Source organism: Bos javanicus, chromosome 18 (assembly GCF_032452875.1).
Source record: "Bos javanicus breed banteng chromosome 18, ARS-OSU_banteng_1.0, whole genome shotgun sequence".
NCBI lineage: Eukaryota > Metazoa > Chordata > Mammalia > Artiodactyla > Bovidae > Bos > Bos javanicus.
Window position 1 is genome coordinate 52,518,915 of NC_083885.1, and position 19,884 is coordinate 52,538,798.

At 53.0% G+C, this 19,884-nt stretch overlaps 1 protein-coding gene across 1 annotated transcript; it reads left to right on the top strand.

The window, feature by feature from the left end:
* Positions 1-12,672: 12,672 nt before the first annotated feature.
* Positions 12,673-18,859, top strand: CEACAM16 (CEA cell adhesion molecule 16, tectorial membrane component). Its single transcript, XM_061388593.1, has 4 exons — positions 12,673-13,632; positions 13,953-14,228; positions 15,656-15,934; positions 18,046-18,859. The coding sequence occupies exons 1-4, from the start codon at positions 13,188-13,190 to the stop codon at positions 18,444-18,446; spliced, it is 1,401 nt and encodes a 466-aa protein (XP_061244577.1). The 5' UTR covers positions 12,673-13,187; the 3' UTR covers positions 18,447-18,859.
* The last annotated feature ends 1,025 nt before the right edge of the window (positions 18,860-19,884 follow it).

Here is a 19,884-nt window from a genome sequence, read left to right on the forward strand (position 1 = left end):
CCAGAGTGCCCAGGTGCCTGGTTTGCCACTGAAGGGTAGAGGACAGTAGTGCCATCCAAGCTGCAAGAGGGCAAGGTTTGCAAGAAATGAAGACATACATCCCCACAGAAATGTGTTCACAAATGTTCATAGTAGTGTTGTTCATAACAGCTAAAAATTAAGACAACCCAACTGGCTATCAGCAGATGAATGGATAAGCATAATGTGATCTACCCATAGAGGAATGAAATAGGAGCTTCCCTGGTAGCTCAGTGGTAAAGAATCTGCCTGCCAATGCAGGAGACACAGGTTCAATCCCTGGTCCGGGAAAATCCCACACACCAAGGAGTACCTAAGCCTGTGCGCCACAACTACTGAAGCCCATGCTCTGCAACTAGAGAAGCCACCACAGTGAGAAGGCTGAGCGCTGCAGCTAGAGAGCAGCCCCTACTCGCTGCACCTAGACGCAAGCCCGTGCAGCAGCGAGAAAGACCCAGCAAAACCAGAAATAAGTAAATACATGGAATGAAATACTGATCCACACTACAACTGGAGGAAACTTGAGAACACTATGCTAAGCGAAAGAAGCCAGACACCAAAGACCACCCGGTGTATGACTGCTGCTGCTGCTGCTAAGTTGCTTCAGTCGCGTCCGACTCTGTGCGACCCCATAGGTGGCAGCCCACCAGGCTCCCCTGTCCCTGGGAATCTCCAGGCAAGAATACTGGAATGGGTTGCCATTTCCTTCTCCAGTACATGAAAGTGAAAAGTGAAAGTGAAGTCGCTCAGTTGTGTCCAACTCCCAGCGACCCCATGGACTGCAGCCCACCAGGCTCCTCTGTCCATGGGCACACGAATGAAATATCCAGAACAGGCAAATCCAGAGAGACAGAAAACAGATTAGTGTTGGGCAGGGGACTGGGAGGGAGAGAGAATGGGGAATGACTGCTAATGGAGACAGGGTTTCTTTTGGGAGTGATGGAAATGTTCTAAGGTTGATTGTGGTGATGGTTGTACAACTCTAGGAACACACTTAATACTTGGTACGTGTGTTGCATCTCAATAACACTCTTTAAAAAGAAAGAAACGGGGAGGGCTTGGGAGGCCAGTCTTGAGTTTAGTTCAGCGTGTCGGCAGGGGAAGGCAGCTGAAGATCCAGGTCGGTGGTGTTAGACTGGGGACAGTGAATGGGGTGCACCCTGCAGCTCGGCTGCCCAGGTAATACCTTCTTTGTCACTGGTTGGGTTTGGGCTTACTGGACCCATCCTGGTTACCAAGACTTACAGGCAGGACGCGAGTCAAAGCGGAGCCAGCAGGGGGCAGCAGAGGACCGCGCAGACCCACCGGCCAGAGCCGGGCGGCGTGGTGCCGCGCATCCACCTGCCTCCAGCCTCGGCCCCTTTCTTTGCCCTTCTGGGCGCCTATGGAGTCTACACGGCTGCCCAGACCCCGAAACATGGGTGCCTCCCTCCCTCGGTCTCACTGAGGCAGGCAGCAGACCCTGCCCCCTAGTGTCCTGAGCTAGGCCTTCCATCCTCTCTAAAATCACCACAGCTTTCAACTACCTGCGGGGTCTCCCTCCTGGGGGCCCCTCAGTCTAACCTCTCAGACTTCTGCCCCTCCCCCCAACCCTGTGGTCTGTGATCTGAGGGGCTGAACTTCTTCAAGAATCTTGAAGAAGGTATTCTCTTCTATCTGCCTGGAGTATGCCTGTAGCCATATCACGCCACTGTACCTGCCTTATACATTCATTTATCCTCCAATCTTGATTCAGATACCTCTTTCTTCAGGAAATCCTCCTTGACTCCCAATCTGGGTCAGATCTCCCATTCTGAGTTCCTATCCACCCCAGCCTTGCCCATGCTAGGTCATCATCACTGTCTGGAGATGGGTTTATCTCGCTGCTGGACTGTGAGATCCCCAGAGAACACAGTCAGGGTCACCCGATGAGTCCCAGCACCACTCAGCACGGGGCACAGGGTAAGGGTTCCAGAAATGCATGTGGAATAAGTGAACCTGTGTGAATCCTCATTATCTGTATCTTCTCTTCCTGTGTCCAGCATCTCCATTCATTCATTGACAAATGTTTATTGAGCAGTTACTATAGGAGATCAGCCCTGGGATTTCTTTGGAAGGAATGATGCTAAAGCTGAAACTCCGGTACTTTGGCCACCTCATGTGAAGAGTTGACTCATTGGAAAAGACTCTGATGCTGGGAAGGATTGAAGGCAGGAGGAGAAGGGGACGACAGAGGATGAGATGGCTGGATGGCATCACTGACTCGATGGACGTGAGTTTGAGTGAACTCTGGAAGTTGGTGATAGACAGGGAGGCCTGGCGTGCTGCGATTCATGGGGTTGCAAAGAGTCAGACACCACTGAGTGACTGAACTGAACTGAACTGAACTATACATCAAACTCTGTCAAGTGAACTCAACTGAGCACCAGAGACAGGAAGATAAACTGGACTAACCCCCAATCTCAGGGAGCTCAAAGTCTAGTGGGGGAGGAAATATGGAAGCCAATGTAATAATAAAGGTCTCTTGAGCATTTACCAAACGCCATGCAATAAGTGCTTTACTTATTTATTTTATCCTCAAAAGTTTCATGAGGCAAGTACTATGATTCCTCCTATCTTATAGACGCAGAAACAGAGGCTAAGAAAAGTCAAGTGAGGGACTTCCCTGGCGGCCTGGTGCTTAGGACTCCGAGCTTCCACTGCAGGGGGCATGGGTTCAGTCCCTGGTTGGAGAACCTTTAAGATTCCACATGACCCATTGTGCAGCCAAAAAAGAAAAAGGTCAGGTCACACAGGCTGTAAAGGGACAAACTGGGAATGGAACCAAAGACTTTCTAACTCCAAGCTTTATCCTCTGCACGGTTCCAGTCTGAAAGGACGAGGGACCAGGATGTAACCCACACCCACTCAAATGCTGGGATCTGCGTGTCCAAGCAGAGGGGAATGCTTAATCCGAAGGAGGTATAGCCGATGGTGGAATTTCAGGCACTGGCCCAGTTTTTGGCCCGGTTAGGAAGAGACCAATGTCCTTGGCTGGGACTGGGAGCCCCCAGGCTCCTTGGCTCGCTCGGCCCCATCTCTGTCCACTAGGGGTCACTGCCCACCACCACCTACTTCCAATGAGTCCAGGGGCACCTCTAGACTCTCAGGCCTGTGGCTCCTTGTTTTATAAACGAGGAAGTGGGTGCGTGGGGAAGGAAGTGTGCTGGGCCATGACCAAGAATGATAATGATTCATGGGGAAAACCCTTCTCTCCCAAATTCAACCCCTTTGTGTGCAAACGGGCATTGCACTCTGAAAGAGACGGCCGGGATCAGATGGTGCGAGTAGCCTGGCCTCAGAGGTGTGGACGCCCCTTCACCACCCTCCACACCTTTGATGGGGGTGCAGGTTGGATCCTCTACTTGGGAGAGGGGGCTGAGTCAAACCCCAAGGTACTTTCATCTGCTGGATGCACTGGGGTTCCACAGACGATTTTGTCTGAGGAAAGCATTCCACTGAATGGAAGCAAACACATCTGAAGTGAAGCAAACACTTCAAAATATTGAGCCATTTTTTGATCTTGGCACAGGGAAACCCTTGAGGGGTGATGAAAGGGTTCTAAAACTATATTTGGGGGATGGCCGCATATTATGAATATTATGGGATGAATATTCCAAGGTGAATATTATGGGATGGAAAGTATGCCCCCCAGTGAAGCTAGCAAAGAGATTATGACGTTCAGGAGGTGACTGGAAATTTGGACCCATTGGGTATATGAAGATACTAAGGAATTGTTCACTGTTGGTTTTGTTTTCACTTTTTAGGTGAAACAATGACATTACAAGTTTTTTTTTTTTTTAATGAGTCCTTACCTTTTTAATGAGTCCTTACCTTTTGAAAAGACCCTGGTGCTGGGAAAGATTGAAGGCAGGAGGAGAAGGGGACGACAGAGGATGAGATGGTTGGATGGCATCACTGACTCAATGGACATGAGTTGGAGCAAACTCTGGGAGTTGGTGATGGACAGGGAAGCCTGGAGTGCTGCGGTCCACGGGATCGCAAACAGTCGGACACCACTGAATGACTGAACTGAACTGAACTGAACCTTTTAGAGATACAGCCTGAAGTATGAATAAAAGCAATACCATGGCTGAAATTTGCTTTCAAAATCAAATGGGAGAAGAGCATGGGCAGGGACAAGAAACAGGATTGGCCTGAGCTCGGGGGAAGGGCGTCCTGCCCTCTGGTTTGGATAAGCATGTAAAATCTGAAGTTTTCCAAAGCTTTTAAATTGCTTTAAACCATAACTCAAAATCCAAGTCCAGCCCATTCCCATATTCTTGATGGGGAAAAATGAGGCCCAGAGAGTAAGGACATTTAGCCAGGTCGCCCCTCCCAGGCCCCTTCTGACCTTTTGGGGTCCCCAGAGAACCCCGGCACTCTCTCTGCTCCCCTCCGCCTCCCTAATTCTGCCCTTCACTTCCAGGCCTTGACCACCTTCCAGAAACACCCACCCCCTCACTCATGCCAACCTGGCCCCCTGTGGCCCCTCGCCCTACACCTAAACCCTTCCCTTCTGTTCCTGGAGAAGGGAATGGCAACCCACTCCAGTATTCTTGCCTGGAGAATCCCATGGACAGAGGAGAGCCTGGTGGGCTACAGTCCATGGGGTGGCAAAGAGTCGGACACGACTGAGCGACTTTCACTCACTTCACTCACTCTGTTCCTCATCGGCTCTTATCCCAAGTTCAAGCTTACCATCACGTGACTCATCTATAATGGGCCATCTTGTGTCCAAAGGGCCCTGTTCTGGGTCCCCTGCTCCTTTTTCTATTTTTTTCTTGGCTGTGCCACATGGCATGTGGGATTTTAGTTAGGGATCTTGGCTCTCCGACCAGGTGTTGAACTTGTGCCCCCTGCAGTGGAAGTGCAGTCTTAACCACTGGCCCACCAGGGAAGTCCCCTACCTCTTCTACAACCAGCTCCTCCCACTGTCCTGTCTCACCGAGTTCCAGCCACACCCCGTCTCCTTGCCTTCCTCACACTCATCCTCGCCCTTGCTGCCTCAGGGCCTTTGCACTTGCCCATTGTTATTTAGTCACTAAGTCACGTTGGACTCTTTTGCAACCCCATGGACTGTAGCCTGCCAGGCTCCTCTGTCCATGAGATTTTGCCCAGGCAAGAATACCGGAGTGGGTTGCCATTTTCTTCTCCAAGGGATCTTCCCAACCCAGGTATCCAACCCACGTCTCTTGAGTCTGCAGTATTGGCAGGGGGATTCTTTACCACTGAGCCACCTGGGAAGCCCAAGATTTCTGCCAAAAACACAGCTCCCCTAGACAGTCACAGTCTTCCTTGGTCTCCTCCTTCAGGTCTCAGCTCAAACATCACCTCCTAGAAAGATTCCCTGACCTTCCTACCAACAGAGCAACCCCTGCCACTCCCAATCCTCTGGCCCTATCTCATATTTTTATAACACTTATCTCCACCTGACATGATATTCTCTATCAGTCTTTCCATTACGACCCGTCTCCCTCCAATAGGATTTAGCCCCACAAGGAGCGGGATGTTGCCTGTCTCCCCAGCCATTCTGGCAGGTAGTCAGTGTTCGATAAATATTTGTTCAATGATTGAATGACCTGGAAAAACCCAGGTGAATAAGGTGAGACTGGGATGGGGGCAGGGAGCAGGACAGGTATCCAGGCAACGGGAACAGCCAAGGTGAAAGTCTGAGGCTGGCCCCTTCGGTCCACTGTCCACCCCCCACCAGGCACAGTAGCCTGGACGTTCTTCCGAGGGTGAGGAATTAAGGGGACGTGGAGTTCTTTCTCCCCAACAACAGCCTCCCCAAGACCAAGCCCAGACCTTGCCAAGCCAGCACAGGAAGCCACACCCTGAAGTCAGATCCATGAGTAAATATTACAGCACCCTCAGCCTCGCCCTGGAGAGATAAGGGAAACAGAAAAGAGGGGTCCAGAAACCTGCTTCAGCCTTGCTAAGCGAGTAGCTCTCAGAGTGAGGGCTCCAACCAGAAGAACAGGGCAAGTGTCCTGGCATGAGAGCCCCAGCCACGAGTTCCACCTTAGGAATGTCGTCAGTCATGGGCGGAGTCTCGGAGAGGAGACAGAAAGGAGGAGGCCCAGGTCACCCCCAGCTCCCTAGGGCACTAATGACGTGGCTGGTGAGATAAGAGGGCAGGGGTCAGGGGACAGAGTGGACAAAATAAAGTCAGAGAACTTTGTCCCCAGCTGCAGAGAAGAGTAAGGCCCTGCCCACTTCAATTTCCCAAAGCTAAGGTCTGGGCCTCAGTTTCTTTGTCTGCAAAATGGGTTTTCAGGGAGGGAGGGTGATGCTGGTTGAGACAATAGGTAAAGCCAATAATGTCAAAATAATGCATAAATCATTAGTAAAATATATCAGTGACCCAACCACTTCTCCCCTCCGTGGGCCAGCCATGCATACACTTTAAAACGTTTTGGTATCACATGAAGAATAATAAAAAGAAACAGGTGAAACAAATTTATGTCACCCAACATAGGCAAAATGTTATCATCTCAACATGCTAAGTCTCTTTAGTCATGTTCAACTCTGTGTGACCCCACTGACTGTAGCCTGCCAGGCTCCTCTGTTCATGGGATTCTTCAGGCAAGAATACTGGAGTGGGTTGCCATACCCTCCTCCAGGGGATCTTCCTGATCCAGGGATCAAACCCATGTCTCTTATGTCTCCTGCATTGGTAGGTGGGTTCTTTATCACTGGCTCCCATCATTTAAACATGGACTCAATATAAAAAGTGAACAATAGGTTTTGCATTCTTTGTGTATGTGTCTGTAATAAATCTTCAATATTTTTGTGAGCTTTTGTTCCTTTTCACTTTCAGGGTTGTTTGTTTTTTTTTTTTTTTCCCCAGTTTTATTAGGAAAAACCTTATATAGGGAGTTCCCTCATGGTCTCCATGCTCTCACTGTAGAGGGCCTGGGTTCAAATCCTGGTCAGGAAACTAAGATCCCTTAAGCCAGGCAGCATGGCCAAAAAGGAAAAAGAAAGACAAAGTTGAATATATCACTGTTTAAGGTGCACAGCAAGATGGTTTGATTTACATATTTTGTGAAATGATTGTCACAACAGGTTTAGTTAAGCCTATCGCTTCCTATAAATACAATTTAAAAAGAGAAAAATAATTTAAAATTTATAGATGTTATAAGATATGAAGATTTAACATCTCCACTTCTCCTTCCTCATCCTCTTCAAAATTTTATCACGCATGCATGCACGCAAGCATGCTCAGTCGTGTCTGACTCTTTGCAACCCCATGAACTGTAGCCGCCCAGGCTCTTCTGTCCATGGGGTTTTCCAAGCAAGAATTACTGGAGCGGGTTGCCATTTCCTTCTCCAGGGGATCTTCTCGACCCAGGAACGGAACCCACGTCTCCTGCATTGCAGGCAGATTCTTTACCACTGTGCCACCTAAGAAGCCCATGCTTTTAATTATATCAATAATTAGTGTTTGCACCATTATGATGACAATGTAAATATTGTTCACTGCAGGACCTGTTAGGATACTGTGATTACGTGTCTTTTCTCTTAGTTGAAGTGTAATTGACCTGCGACACTGTTCGTTTCAGATGCACAACATAATGATCCAACACTTCTGTATATTACAAAACGATCGCCTCTTCGGTGTGTACTTTTCACTCAGAGCTCATCTAAACTCGGAGAAGCTAATCGCAGCGACTGCCACACTGGATGAGACGGTTGGATGGCGTCACTGACTCAATGGACATGAGTTTCAGCAAACTCCGGGAGATGCTGAAGAATAGGTAAGCCTGTCGTGCTGCGGTTCATGGGGTCACAAAGAGTCAGACACAACTGAGTGACCGAACCACCACCACCACGCTGGACAGCGTGTCCAAACTTCTGTAGTCACCCCACTGCCTCCCAGCATCTGCTGTCACCTCCCACAGTCTGTGCCCCACACACAGCCAGAAGACCCTGTTAACACCTAAGTCAGCTCCCATGCCTTCTCTGCTCAAATCTCTCCCAGGGCTCCTATCTCAGAGTGAAAGCCAAAGTCCTCCTGTGGCCCACAAGGCCCTGCAGGATCCGCCCATGTTTCCTCTGTGCCCCCCTCCGCTCACTGTACTCCAGCCACACCAGCCTCCCACTCACCAAAACACGGCTGCCTCGGGGCCTCTGCACTTGCTCACTTGCTGTTCTGTCTGCCTGGAATGCTTTTCCCCCAGAATCCCCCAGATTCAATTTCCCCTCATTGAGTCTCTACTGTGATGTCACCTCCTAAAACATCTTCTGTTGACCCTACATAAACCACTGCCCCAGGTACCTCCATCCCCTCTCCTGCTTTGTTCCTCTGCATCACATTATCTCCACCTGATATATTACATCTATTTATTTGTCAGCTGACTATCGCCCCAAACAAAAGGTCAGCTCTATGGGGCAGGGATTTTTCCAGTCTTATTCGTAGCTGTAAACCAGCACCTAGCACAGTGCCTGGCACCTAGGAGATGCTCAATAAATGTTTGTTGAAAGGTGAATGAATGATGGCCCCTGAGTACCCAGTGCCCACTCTGGAGTAGGCATGGCACTGAGCCCATGCACCTGGTCTCCCTCACCCCCAGAGAAACCCCAGAGAGGTCAGTATCATGATCACCTACCAGCCACCTGCCAGACAGGCAAAGACCCCTGCCCAGGATGGCCAGGTTTACTTTCTGCCCAGCTCTGGGCCTGGCACATAGTAGGTGCTCAAGAAACCACAGCACTCAATTGGACCAAAAGTCCAGGCTCATGTCTGGGAGCACCAGGGGGAGGGGCTGGGGAGATGGAGCCAGGAGTGAATCAGGAAGCACAAGGACCACAGAGAGAGGAGGGTCTGTGTGTTGCTGAGAGTGGTAGGGAGCCATGGTGGAGTCTGGACAAAAGTCAGGATCTGTCCTCAAGACTCTCAGAGCCAAAGCCTCTTCTCGCTACTCAGCCAGACGGCAAATCCCCAGAAGCCCAGACCTCCCTGGAGACTCCTCTGTCTGTGTCATCCGCCCCTGGTGTCCAGTTCCACAAACACTCTCAGCCTCTGCTCCATCATCCGATCCTGTGCTGGGCAGTGCGGGGGACACGGTGATGCCCACAGCACAGCGGCCCCAGTCCTGCCCTCCCACGACTCAGTCACTTTGAAGAAACAGACCTACCCCCTGACAGTGAAGACCCAAGGTGGTCAGGGCTGGGACTGACTGGGGATGAGGGGCCCACCTCATGAAGTCTAGGAGTCCAGGAGGGCTTCCTGGAGGAGGAGGGGGAGTTGTTGAATAGGCAGTGAACTAGAGCAGGGGGAAGCAGGGATGTGCTGGGTGGAGAGAGTGGCAGTGAAGCAGAATAACTGGAGCAGAGTTTCCAGAAGGAACGGGTGTTCAAGCACGCAGGGGCCAGGCCGTACGGGGCCACAGTGACAAGCTGGGCTTTCTCCTGAGGGCATAGCTTTCTCCTGAGGAGCCGTAGCAGGTTCTGGGCACTGAGAGGGAGCCAAACCAGGGTCAGAGACCAGGGAGGAGTTGGGGAGGGGAAGCCAGATGAGGGGGCCCGTGCAGGTTGGGGAGACGTGGACTAAGGCAGGAGCCACAGGGAGAGAGACAAAGACGCATAGGGCATTTAAGAAGCAGGCATGATAGAGTGTGGCATGCGGTGGCAGGGGTGGGGGGGTAGATTAGAATCAGGGACAAGGCCCCGTCTCTGCCCCAGTGACGGTAGACGGTGGCGCCATCTCTGATGAGAGGGTGGGGAAGAGGAGCAGGTCTAGGGGAAGATCTCGAGGTCAATCTGGGACGGGGTGAGCAAGAGGTGCCCAGGGACATCCGGGGAGGTGGGGAGGGGGAAGCATCCTGAATGATATCCTGAGCCCCTGGATGAGGTTCCCAGGGCTCAGGGGAGAGGGCTGGGCTAGGACAGAGAAGGGTGAGTTGAGGTCACAGGAGGGATGGGGGGAGTATGCCAGGTCACCCACAACTCACCTGGCTGCACCCACCCCTCTCAGCTCACACTGTCCTCCACGTCAGAGCCCCGCCCTGCCAGGGCAGCTGAGGACACAGTGCTGGAGGAGCAAATCAGGACAGGTGAGCCACAGGTATGGCCCCCGGCCCAGAAGCAGGATGCTGGAGCCTCAGAGACACCAGGATCCAGACGCCATCGAGATACTGATAACACATTTGTCAAGAACAAATGTTCTTGACTTGGTGGCGGGGGGTGCTTTCCACCCCTGCCCCATCCCCCCACAGCCTCTACCAAGCATCACCTTCCCAGAGACAGCCTCCCTGCCCCACCACCTCTGGCCCCAATTCCAAAATCGCCAGCCCCCTTCCTGGCTTGATTTTTCCCCACAGCACTTATCTCCATCCAACATGGGATAGATTTTATGTTTGGTTTGTTTACCCCACAAATCTCAGCCCTACAAGGGCAGGGATTCTACCTACTAGCCCCAGGACAGTGCTTGGCAGACCAACAATGCTGATTAAATATTTGTAGGGTGAATGAATGAGCATCTTTTTTAAAAATATATATTTTATTTGTTTATTTGGCTGCACCAGGTCTTAGTTACAGCATGTGGGATCTAGTTCCCTCACCAGGGATCGAACTTGGGCCCCCTGCATTGGGAGCATGGAGTCTTAGCCACTGGATCACCAGGGAAGTCCCTGAGTGATTTCTTCTTGAGCCTCTGCTCCGTGCCAGGCATCATGGTAAGTACTTTACACAAGCTCATTCATTTCATCCTTCCAACAGCCCATGACGTGGGTATTATCATCACTCCCATTTTACAGATGAGGAAACTGAGGCCCAGTGGGCTCTATAACTTGCCTATGGTCATGGAAACTAGGAACAGCGGAACTAGGTCCAATAACACCAACCACCCCTTGTGTTTGGAACCCAACTCTGCCAGGTGCTAAGTTCCTGATATGTGGCATCTCACTAACCGCTCAACAACCCTGATTAGAGTCTATACATCCCTGGTTTTCAGAGCAGTCAACAGAGACTCAGGAAGAGGCTGCTTCCAGCCTCACTTCCAGAAAGTGTACAGCCAAGGTCAAGACTCTCTCTGGCCCCAAAGGGTTCGCATATGCCCATTTCACAGACAGAAAGAACAAGGCTTCAAGGGAAGAAGAGAGAGAATGTGGATTGCTCAGCCCCATGTAGGAAACCAACAGGAAACACGGCCCCTGGGACTTCCAGTGGTTAAGATCCCACACTTCCAATGCAGGGGGAACCCAGTCAATCCCTGGTCAGAGAACTTGGACCCTATGCCGCCACTAAAGATCCTGCCTCCCACAACGAAGATTAAAGATCCTATGTGCCGCATCTGAGAACCGGTGCAGTCAAATAAATAAGTATGTATAAAAAACAAACAAAAAACAGGGCCCCAGAGATAGTGTACAGTCATTGGCCTCCTTCCCTTCTGTGTGGGTTCAGAAACAGAGCAGAGTTCAGAACCCCCTGCCTGCAGGAACTTGGGCAAGTCAGAACCTTTACCCCATGCCTCAGTTTCCCCATCTGCCTGCTCTGACAGTGATCGCATCACAGGGCAGCCACTGAGATGAAACCTGAGGGTCACCCGCAGCTTTGGGCCTGGGAAAACGGCAGTCACTGTGGATGTGTTTTATCCCTCGGTGTCCCCCCCAAGTCGGCCTGCGCCGTGGGTAAGAACTGCCCTAAAATCTTCCCCTGGCCCTCCTCCCACCTCCCTGGTGACCTGTTTCTTCTCCCGGTACCAAACCCGGGCCCTCGGCACAAAGAAGGGCAGGCAGCGCCCCAGGAGGCCTGACCAGGTCGTGGCCCCTGGCCCGTGCCTGCCACACCCGCTCTGGTACCCAAACGGGGCCCCAGATCCTCGGTGACTCGATCCCTCCAAATTCAGGTGATCTCCCCCAGCTCCAAATCACCGAATCCTCCCAGGTCCAGCGCCAGACGGAGCCAAACCCCAACCAGGAAGGGCCTCGGAGCGCCGGGCCGCCAACGCCGTTGTCTCCAAGAGCCGGCTTTGGGGTGAAAGATGGTGCTGATCCGAAGCAGATGGCTCCTTCTCAGTGGTGAGCGAGAATGGCACCCCTAGAGCCTTAGCCCCATGGTCTCAGGGAAGGGAGGGGAGCCTGGGGAGGGAAGATGTGAGCCAGAAACCCAGCAGGTAGGGGCGACAGCTCTGCTTCATGCAGGCACAATTTGCTCCTCCAAGAATCACCAGTGTGGGGCAGGCCGGGGACTGTCACCCAAAGATATTTTTGAGGTAACTTTGAAGATTTCTAAAACTGGGGTGTAAGTTAGGGTTAGGGAGCCACTGCTGTGCTTCATTCATGTAGCAAACCCTTACTGAGCTACAGAAGCCTTAACTACCATGAGTTGTAATCAACAGCTCAGCCCCTCCCTCAGGATGTGGTTTGGGCAGTTGCTTTCCTCTTCTCAGCCTCAGTTTCCTCATCTATGAAATGGGTCTAACTCCTGGGGTCATTTGAAGGTCATACCCAGCAGCATTTACTACCATCTACTGGGTGTTGTCCTATACACTTTTTGTGTATTCATAACCACCCCACCCATGACCCCCACTCCATAGACCAGAAGCCTGAGGTTCAGAGAGGTGAAGTCGCTGGTCAGGGTCACACAGCCAGAAAGCGACAGGGCTGAGTGCTAGATCCAGAGCCCTAGCTCGTAGCCAGGCTCCATCAGCATGGAAAGTACCAGAAACCAGGCCAGGCCTGTAAACACTTCTTACGTGAGAACCGCCACAGCTTCCTGATCCAGTCAGCCACGCACAGTTCCATCCCAGGCAGACCCGACCAGCTAGTCGGGTTTGGGGCTTATCTCCTGGGTTGAGAACAGAAGGGGTGGAGTGGATTAATCACAGCCCTACTTTCTGCTGTGGTTGAGCCTGGGGAGGCAAGGGAAGGGCACCCAACCGGGAGCTGGGGTTCCCAGGGGGGCTGGATGAGGCAGCTTAATCTTGTAAGTGGAGGCCTGATGACTCTCACGGCCGGGGAAAACCCTCTGGATCTTGTCCCAGGTCCCATAGGCTGAGTGGGTGCTGTGAGCTTGCTATGAGCAAGGCCTATGCTAGATCCTTAGCACAGCCCATCAAATCTGGTCCTCAGATCACAGCCCCTATCCTCCCAGGACTAAGACCCCCTTTAGCACCTGGCTAACAGTTACTGAGCACTTACTGTATGGAAGGAACACATGTGCCAGGAGCCCATTGTCTCGTCCCCCATCAAACGTGGGGAGTGGTCAAGCCTGCCTCACCCCACCCCTCTGGCTCCTTTTCAGCCGCGATCCTGAGTGCGGGGGCCGAGATCATTATCACCCCCGAGCCTGCCCAGCCAGCCGAGGGCGACAACGTCACTCTGGCTGTCCAAGGGCTTTCGGGGGAACTGCTGGCCTACAACTGGTACGCGGGGCCCACGCTCAGCCTGTCTTACCTGGTAGCCAGCTACATTGTAAGCACAGGCGATGAGACCCCTGGCCCAGCCCACACGGGGCGGGAGGCTGTGCGCCCCGACGGTGGCCTGGACATCCAGGGTGCCCTGCCTGGGCACTCGGGCACCTACATCCTGCAGACTCTCAACAGGCAATTTCAGACGGAGGTGGGCTACGGACACATGCAGGTCTATGGTGAGACACCCCAGAGAGCCCCCTCTACCCTAGCTGGGTTTTCCCATCTTCTGCCCAGTCCTTCTTTAAAAATAAATAAATAAATAAATAAAAAATGTGCCATCAAAAAAAAAGAGAAAAAGTCCTAAAATAACATTAAAATGCTCACCTCCTCCCAGATGGCTTCCAGGATTAAACCTCCCTCTCATCCTGTTCTTTGCCCCTCTGGCTGGGGTTTCAGGGGTAGTGCTGGGATCCAGCCATGCCCCCTGCCTGGGGAGGGGGAGACCCTGGGAGCAGGCAGTGCCCGGCCCCCTCCCCCTCTGTCTCTTGTCCCACAGAGATCCTGGCCCAGCCCGTGGTCGTGGCCAACAGCACGGCCTTGGTGGAGCGCCGGGACACCCTACACCTGACGTGCAGCAGCCCCAGCCCTGCTGAGGTCCGATGGTTCTTCAACGGCGACGCCTTGCCCATCGCCGTGCGCCTTGGCCTGTCCCCCGACGGCCGGGTGCTGACCCGGCATGGCATCCGCAGGGAGGAGGCCGGCGCCTACCAGTGTGAGGTCTGGAACCCTGTCAGTGTCAGCCGCAGCGAGCCCGTCAACCTGACCGTGTACTGTGAGTCCTCCCGGCCCAGCCCCCAGCCTCGTAGATGGGGAAACTGAGCCCAGGAGAGGGTGCCTGAGGGCACACAGCGAGTCAGTAGGCCAGCTGGGGTTAGAAACCAAAGAGTCCCCTCAAAATGCACTCGACCCATCTCCAAAGGACAAGAAGACCACGTTTGAAATTGAATCATCTTTCCCTTTGAATCGATACCTCCAGGACTGGTTGTTTTCAAAAGGGAGAGGGGAACATGAATGGTGGAATGGGAGGGGGAATAAAATTAAAAATATAACCAAAGTATGGAGTCATCTCCAGGAGTAGCAGATACACCATGTGGCATTCAGAGAAAGGGCTTCCCAGGTGGCTCAGTGGTAAAGAATCCACCTGCCAATGCAGGAGATGCAGATCCGATCCCTGGGTCGGGAAGATCCCCTGGAGAAGGGAATGGCAACCCACTCCAGTATTCTTGCCTGGGAAATCCCATGGACAGAGGAGCTTGGGGGGGGTGGGCTACAGTCCATGGAGTCACAAAAGAGTCCAACACGACTGAGCAACTAAACGAGAACAACAACCCAGAGAAAAGAAATCACTCAGGTACACAAGGGATGGCAATGTAGAACAACTTAGAACCTAGAATCCTACAACCAGGGAATTCTAGATTTGAGAAGCTCTGGATTCTAGACTCTGAGAACCCCAGAAACTCTAGAGGCAGAGATTCTTAGACTGTAATTCTAAAAACTTAGAGCTGCCCAACCCTGCTGCTGCTGCTTAAGTCACTTCAGTCATGTCCGACTCTGCGACCCCACAGACGGCAGCCCCCCGTCCCTGGGATTCTCCAGGCAAGAACACTGGAGTGGGTTGCCATTTCCTTCTCCAATTGCATGAAACTGAAAAGTCAAAGTGAAGTCGCTCAGTCGTGTCCGACTCTTCAAGACCCCATGGACTGCAGCCTACCAGGCTCCTCTGTCCAAGGGATTTTCCAGGCAAGAGTACTGGAGTGGGGTGCCATTGCCTTCTCTGTGCCCAACCCTAGAATCTTAGAAACATAGATTTCTAGACTCTTAGCCTCCTAGAACATAGAAACACCTGCTCTTGGAACCCTAGAATTCTAGATTCTTAGAATGGCTTATCGGAAACCAATCATTTAGACCTTTTTTTCCCTTAATGAACCCGTAGATGTCAAAAACATCTTGCAGTGTTTTTGTGCAGTGCCCCAATGTCATTTTTCTACAGAAAAGACAACTGAAATCCCCTGAGAGGGAAAGTGATCGTCAAGATCTTAGGGCAAGTTAGAGATCCATGTGGGATTTGCAAAGGCCAGAGCACTTTTTTCCTCCAGATTTTCCCAGGGGCCCCTCCTGGTGGAAAGAAAGCCAGGCGGGTGCCCGCCTCGACGGCCCTCTCCCTCCACTGCCCCGTTTGTCTCCCTCCCACCCTCACAGTTGGCCCAGAACGCGTGGCCATACTCCAGGACTCCACGACCCGCACAGGCTGCACCATCAAAGTCGACTTCAACACGTCCCTCACGCTGTGGTGTGTGTCCCGGTCCTGCCCGGAGCCCGAGTACGTGTGGACCTTCAATGGGCGGGCCTTAAAGAGCGACCAAGACCACCTGAACATCAGTAGCATGACAGCCACCCAGGAGGGCACGTACACGTGTATTGCTAAGAACCCCAAGACCCTGCTCTCTGGATCTGCCTCAGTGGTGGTCAAACTCTCTGGTGAGTCGCCCCCAGCCTGGCCACCACCCCCTCCCCTTGGAGGCCCAGTTGGACCCCAGCTTTGGCTGCTCCACCCACCATTCTGCTGCCCTTTGCCCAACAGATGATGGGAAAGGGAGAGATTCTCACCCCATTCATTGGCCAAAGGACAAAGTGGCATTTCAGGTGGACTCTCTTCATCCCCAGGTCACAAAAGGAAGGCAGTCTGTGCCTTATCACACCCCCCTCCCCCGAAAAAAAAATCGACATATCAGACTCTCTTCCTTGAGGGGTGGCAAAGCCAGAAACGGGCCACGTGTTCCAAAACGTGCAGCGGTAGAGTGGAAAAGCATTCGATGTCCCTTTACATGAATGCCCCTGTTTTAAATTCAGTCTGTCACAGCAGCTGCAGGCTGGACCCCATCCCTGCCGCAGAAACAGCTGAACCTCCGCGCAGCCAACTCAATTATTCAGTTATCTGGCGCGGATGCTGGTGTGCGCATGCGCACACCCTCACACAGGCAAACGCGCTCCCGGGAAAATTACAGCCATTTATTGGCAAATGGAAAAACACAGCGAGAGAGGCACTGTCTTGCCTCTGTCCTTAAACAACCTGGCAGTGGGGGTAGCATGGACACAGCTGGTGTTCTCAGAGCCATCAGGATCCTCAGGGGACGTCTGCTCATCCCCTGGGGATGGTGGCTTTGAACATGAGGGCCTCATTCATTCCGCCTTGGTTCCTTCCCAAGTGGCCACCATCCCCCGGGGACAGGGGGAACAACCCTTCCCTCCCTCGTGCCTCCCTCCTACTCACAGGCTGGGTCTCATCCAAGGGGTGGAATCTCTTTCACCCAAAGCAGAAATGGCATCCCCAGAGGTAAGTGTACCTCCTGCCCCACCCTACGGGGGGCCTTGGCAGCTGGTCTTGGCAAGAGACAGGGGGGTGGACCAAATGACCTGAGGCGCTGCCCAGAGCCCTGTCTCTGCAGGTCAAGATAGGGGTGTCCAAGCTGTGCAGGTATGTGCAGGGAGTGGGCACAGCACCCCCAAGGGCCTCCTGAACTGTTGGCCACCCTGTGGCAGGTACCAAGGGGGGAGACAGAGGAAAGGGAGCCACAACCCTGCCCCCACCTGGTCTGATGGAGGAGACATGGTCTCTGCCCTCAGAAAGACGGTCTTGAATTAGGGAAGAAGCCTCCCTATTCAAGAGCTGCCAGTCAGAGAGAAGAGGCAACGCCTCACACGCCACCCGAGCAGTGACGAAGACGGCATGACTTCTGATCAGATGGAGGAGACACAGCGGGCACTGAAGCAGATTTTGTATTCTGATGGGGGAGACAGGGTCTTAAAGAGACATGGCTTTTTTTTTTTGAGAATTCCTAGTCTGATGGGGGAAACACAGTTTCCACTTTTGGGGGTACTCCCAATCTGATGGGGGAGTACAGGCCCCCCACTTTCTAGGAATTTCCAGTCTGATGGGATAGACATGCCCCCCATTCAACTTCTGGGGTCCCCAGCTGACTGGAAAGACCCAACCCAATAATAAATTGGAATTTCCAATCTGATGGAGGAGACATGGCCTCCACTCTGTGCAATCTTTCAATCTAATGGGGAACTATAGCTCCCCCTATTCTGAGGCCTTGCAACTCACAGAAAAGACAATACCTGGAGCTCATAGTTCCCAACGATCTAATGGGGGAGACACGGCCCCCATAACCTGAGAATTTCCAATCTGATGGGGGAGATGCAGCCCCTGGACTTTTAACAATTTCCAGTCTGATGGAGGAGACATGACTTGGCCCTCTAGGGTCTTCCAGTTTAATGGAGAGAGATAGTCCCCCAAGAGCTGGAAATTCTTAGTCTAATGGGAGAGAGACGGCCCCCACGCACGGGGGTCTCCCAAACTGATGAGGGAAAATGCAGCTCCCTGGCGGGCAGGCATTGTTGAGACACAAAATCCACCTCCACTGCCACACAAGTCACCACCTCCTTCCTCTGTCTCCCTCCTGGCACCCCAGCACGGGGAGGGCCAGTCAGTTGGGGGAGGCATAGATGAGCTGGCTGGGGGTGGGCGGGGGGCGCTGTGACCCATGCAGGCCCAGCTGACCCAGCAACCCTCGCTGTCTCCCCAGCGGCCACGGTCATCATGACCATCGTTCCGGTGCCCACCCGGCCAATGGAGGGCCAGGACGTGACACTGACCGTCCAGGGCTACCCCAAGGATCTGCTGGTCTATGCCTGGTACCGTGGGCCTGCCTCCGAGCCCAACCGGCTTCTCAGCCAACTTCCTTCCGGGAACTGGATCGCAGGCCCTGCGCACACAGGCCGGGAGGTGGGCTTCCCCAACTGCTCACTGCTGGTGCAGAAGCTGAACCTCACGGATGCCGGCCGCTACACCCTCAAGACCGTCACGCTGCAGGGCAAGACAGAGACACTGGAAGTGGAGCTGCAGGTGGCCCGTGAGTGTGCAGGAGGGGACGGGAGGGGCGGCCCTTTTCAGACAAGGGCTCCCAAAAGTGGGGAGTCCAGCTGACTCAGTCCTCCAGCTGACTTGGGCCTCCCCAGATGGAACTCCTGCCTCGTCTCTCAAACCGACAGACCAGGGGCAAACTGGCTTCCTCCATCAGACTGGGGGCACTCAATGGGACTTCCATGCCTTCTCTCTTCTGTAAAAAGCACACCAGACCAAAGGTTTCAAAATACAGGGTGTAGACTGAGGGTAAGGTACCCTTTTCCCTGGAACATAAAACACAGGAGATACCGCCGCCTCCCTCACACTGTACCTCTCCCATCAGACGGGCGGTATAGGGTGAGGGTGGATCCATGCCCCCTCCTCAGACTGTCATCTTAGACAATGCGGATCATGTTTCATGCTTTGTGCTACAGTAAGAGAACAGAATTTCTACCCCCAGAGGGTACATTTCTCTCTCAAGCTGAAACAAAGACGATCTCCTCCATCTCTTGGAGACCCCTAGGTGGTAGAAATTGTGTTTCCTCTTCAGACTGGAAATTCCCAGTGGTCAGGAACAATGTCTCCTCCATCAGACTAGGAATTTCCAGATGTTGGGGACCATAACTCCCAGTCAGACTGGGAGCTCCCAGAAGTCAGGAATAATATCTCCTCCATCAGACTGGGAGCTTCCAGATGTTGGGGACCGTGTCTCCCCATCAGACTGGGAGCTCCCAGAGACAGAGCTCATGTCTCCTCCATCAGACTGGGAGCTCCCAGAGACAGAGCTCATGTCTCCTCCATCAGACTGGGAGCTCCCAGAGGTAGGGACCATGTCTCCTCCATCAGACTGGGAGCTCCCAGAGGTAGAGCTCATGTCTCCTCCATCAGACTGGGAGCTCCCAGAGGTAGGGACCATGTCACCTCCATCAGACTGGGAGCTCCCAGAGGTAGAGCTCATGTCTCCTCCATCAGACTGGGAGCTCCCAGAGTTAAGGATCTTGTCTCCTCCATCAGACTGGGAGCTCCCAGAGTTAAGGATCTTGTCTCCTCCATCAGACTGGGAGCTCCCAGAGGTAGGGACCATGTCTCTTCCATCAGACTGGGAGCTCCCAGAGTTAGGGATCTTGTCTCCTCCATCAGACTGGGAGCTCCCAGAGGTAGGGACCATGTCTCTCCCATCAGACCGAGCATCCTCAGAGGTGTGAGAGGCCATGTCCCTGGAGCCTTGCCTCCCACATCAGACCCGGCAGTCTCAGAAGCCATGTCTCTGAGTCAAGGACTGTGACCCCCCTCCCTCAGACTTGAAGCTGTGAGGATCAAGGACCCAATCACTTCCAGACACCCCTAGCACCATCCTTCATCCATTCACTCATCAAAACCTAGTTTTCTGAGTCAGCGCTGGGGGGAGAATGCTGGTCCATGACAGCAGGTCGCCCCCTGATGATGCTTCGGAACCCCTTTTCACCCTGTCTCTCTCCTCACAGTCAACCTTCCTTCCTCGCCCAAGGACCAACGCCAC

Coding starts and splice junctions, on each gene's coding strand:
- CEACAM16 (XM_061388593.1), top strand. CDS start 13,188: ATGGAAGGAACACATGTGCCAGGAGCCCATTGTCTCGTCCCCCATCAA. Junction 13,633..13,952: donor CGGACACATGCAGGTCTATG/GTGAGACACCCC, acceptor CTTGTCCCACAG/AGATCCTGGCCCAGCCCGTG. Junction 14,229..15,655: donor CGTCAACCTGACCGTGTACT/GTGAGTCCTCCC, acceptor CCACCCTCACAG/TTGGCCCAGAACGCGTGGCC.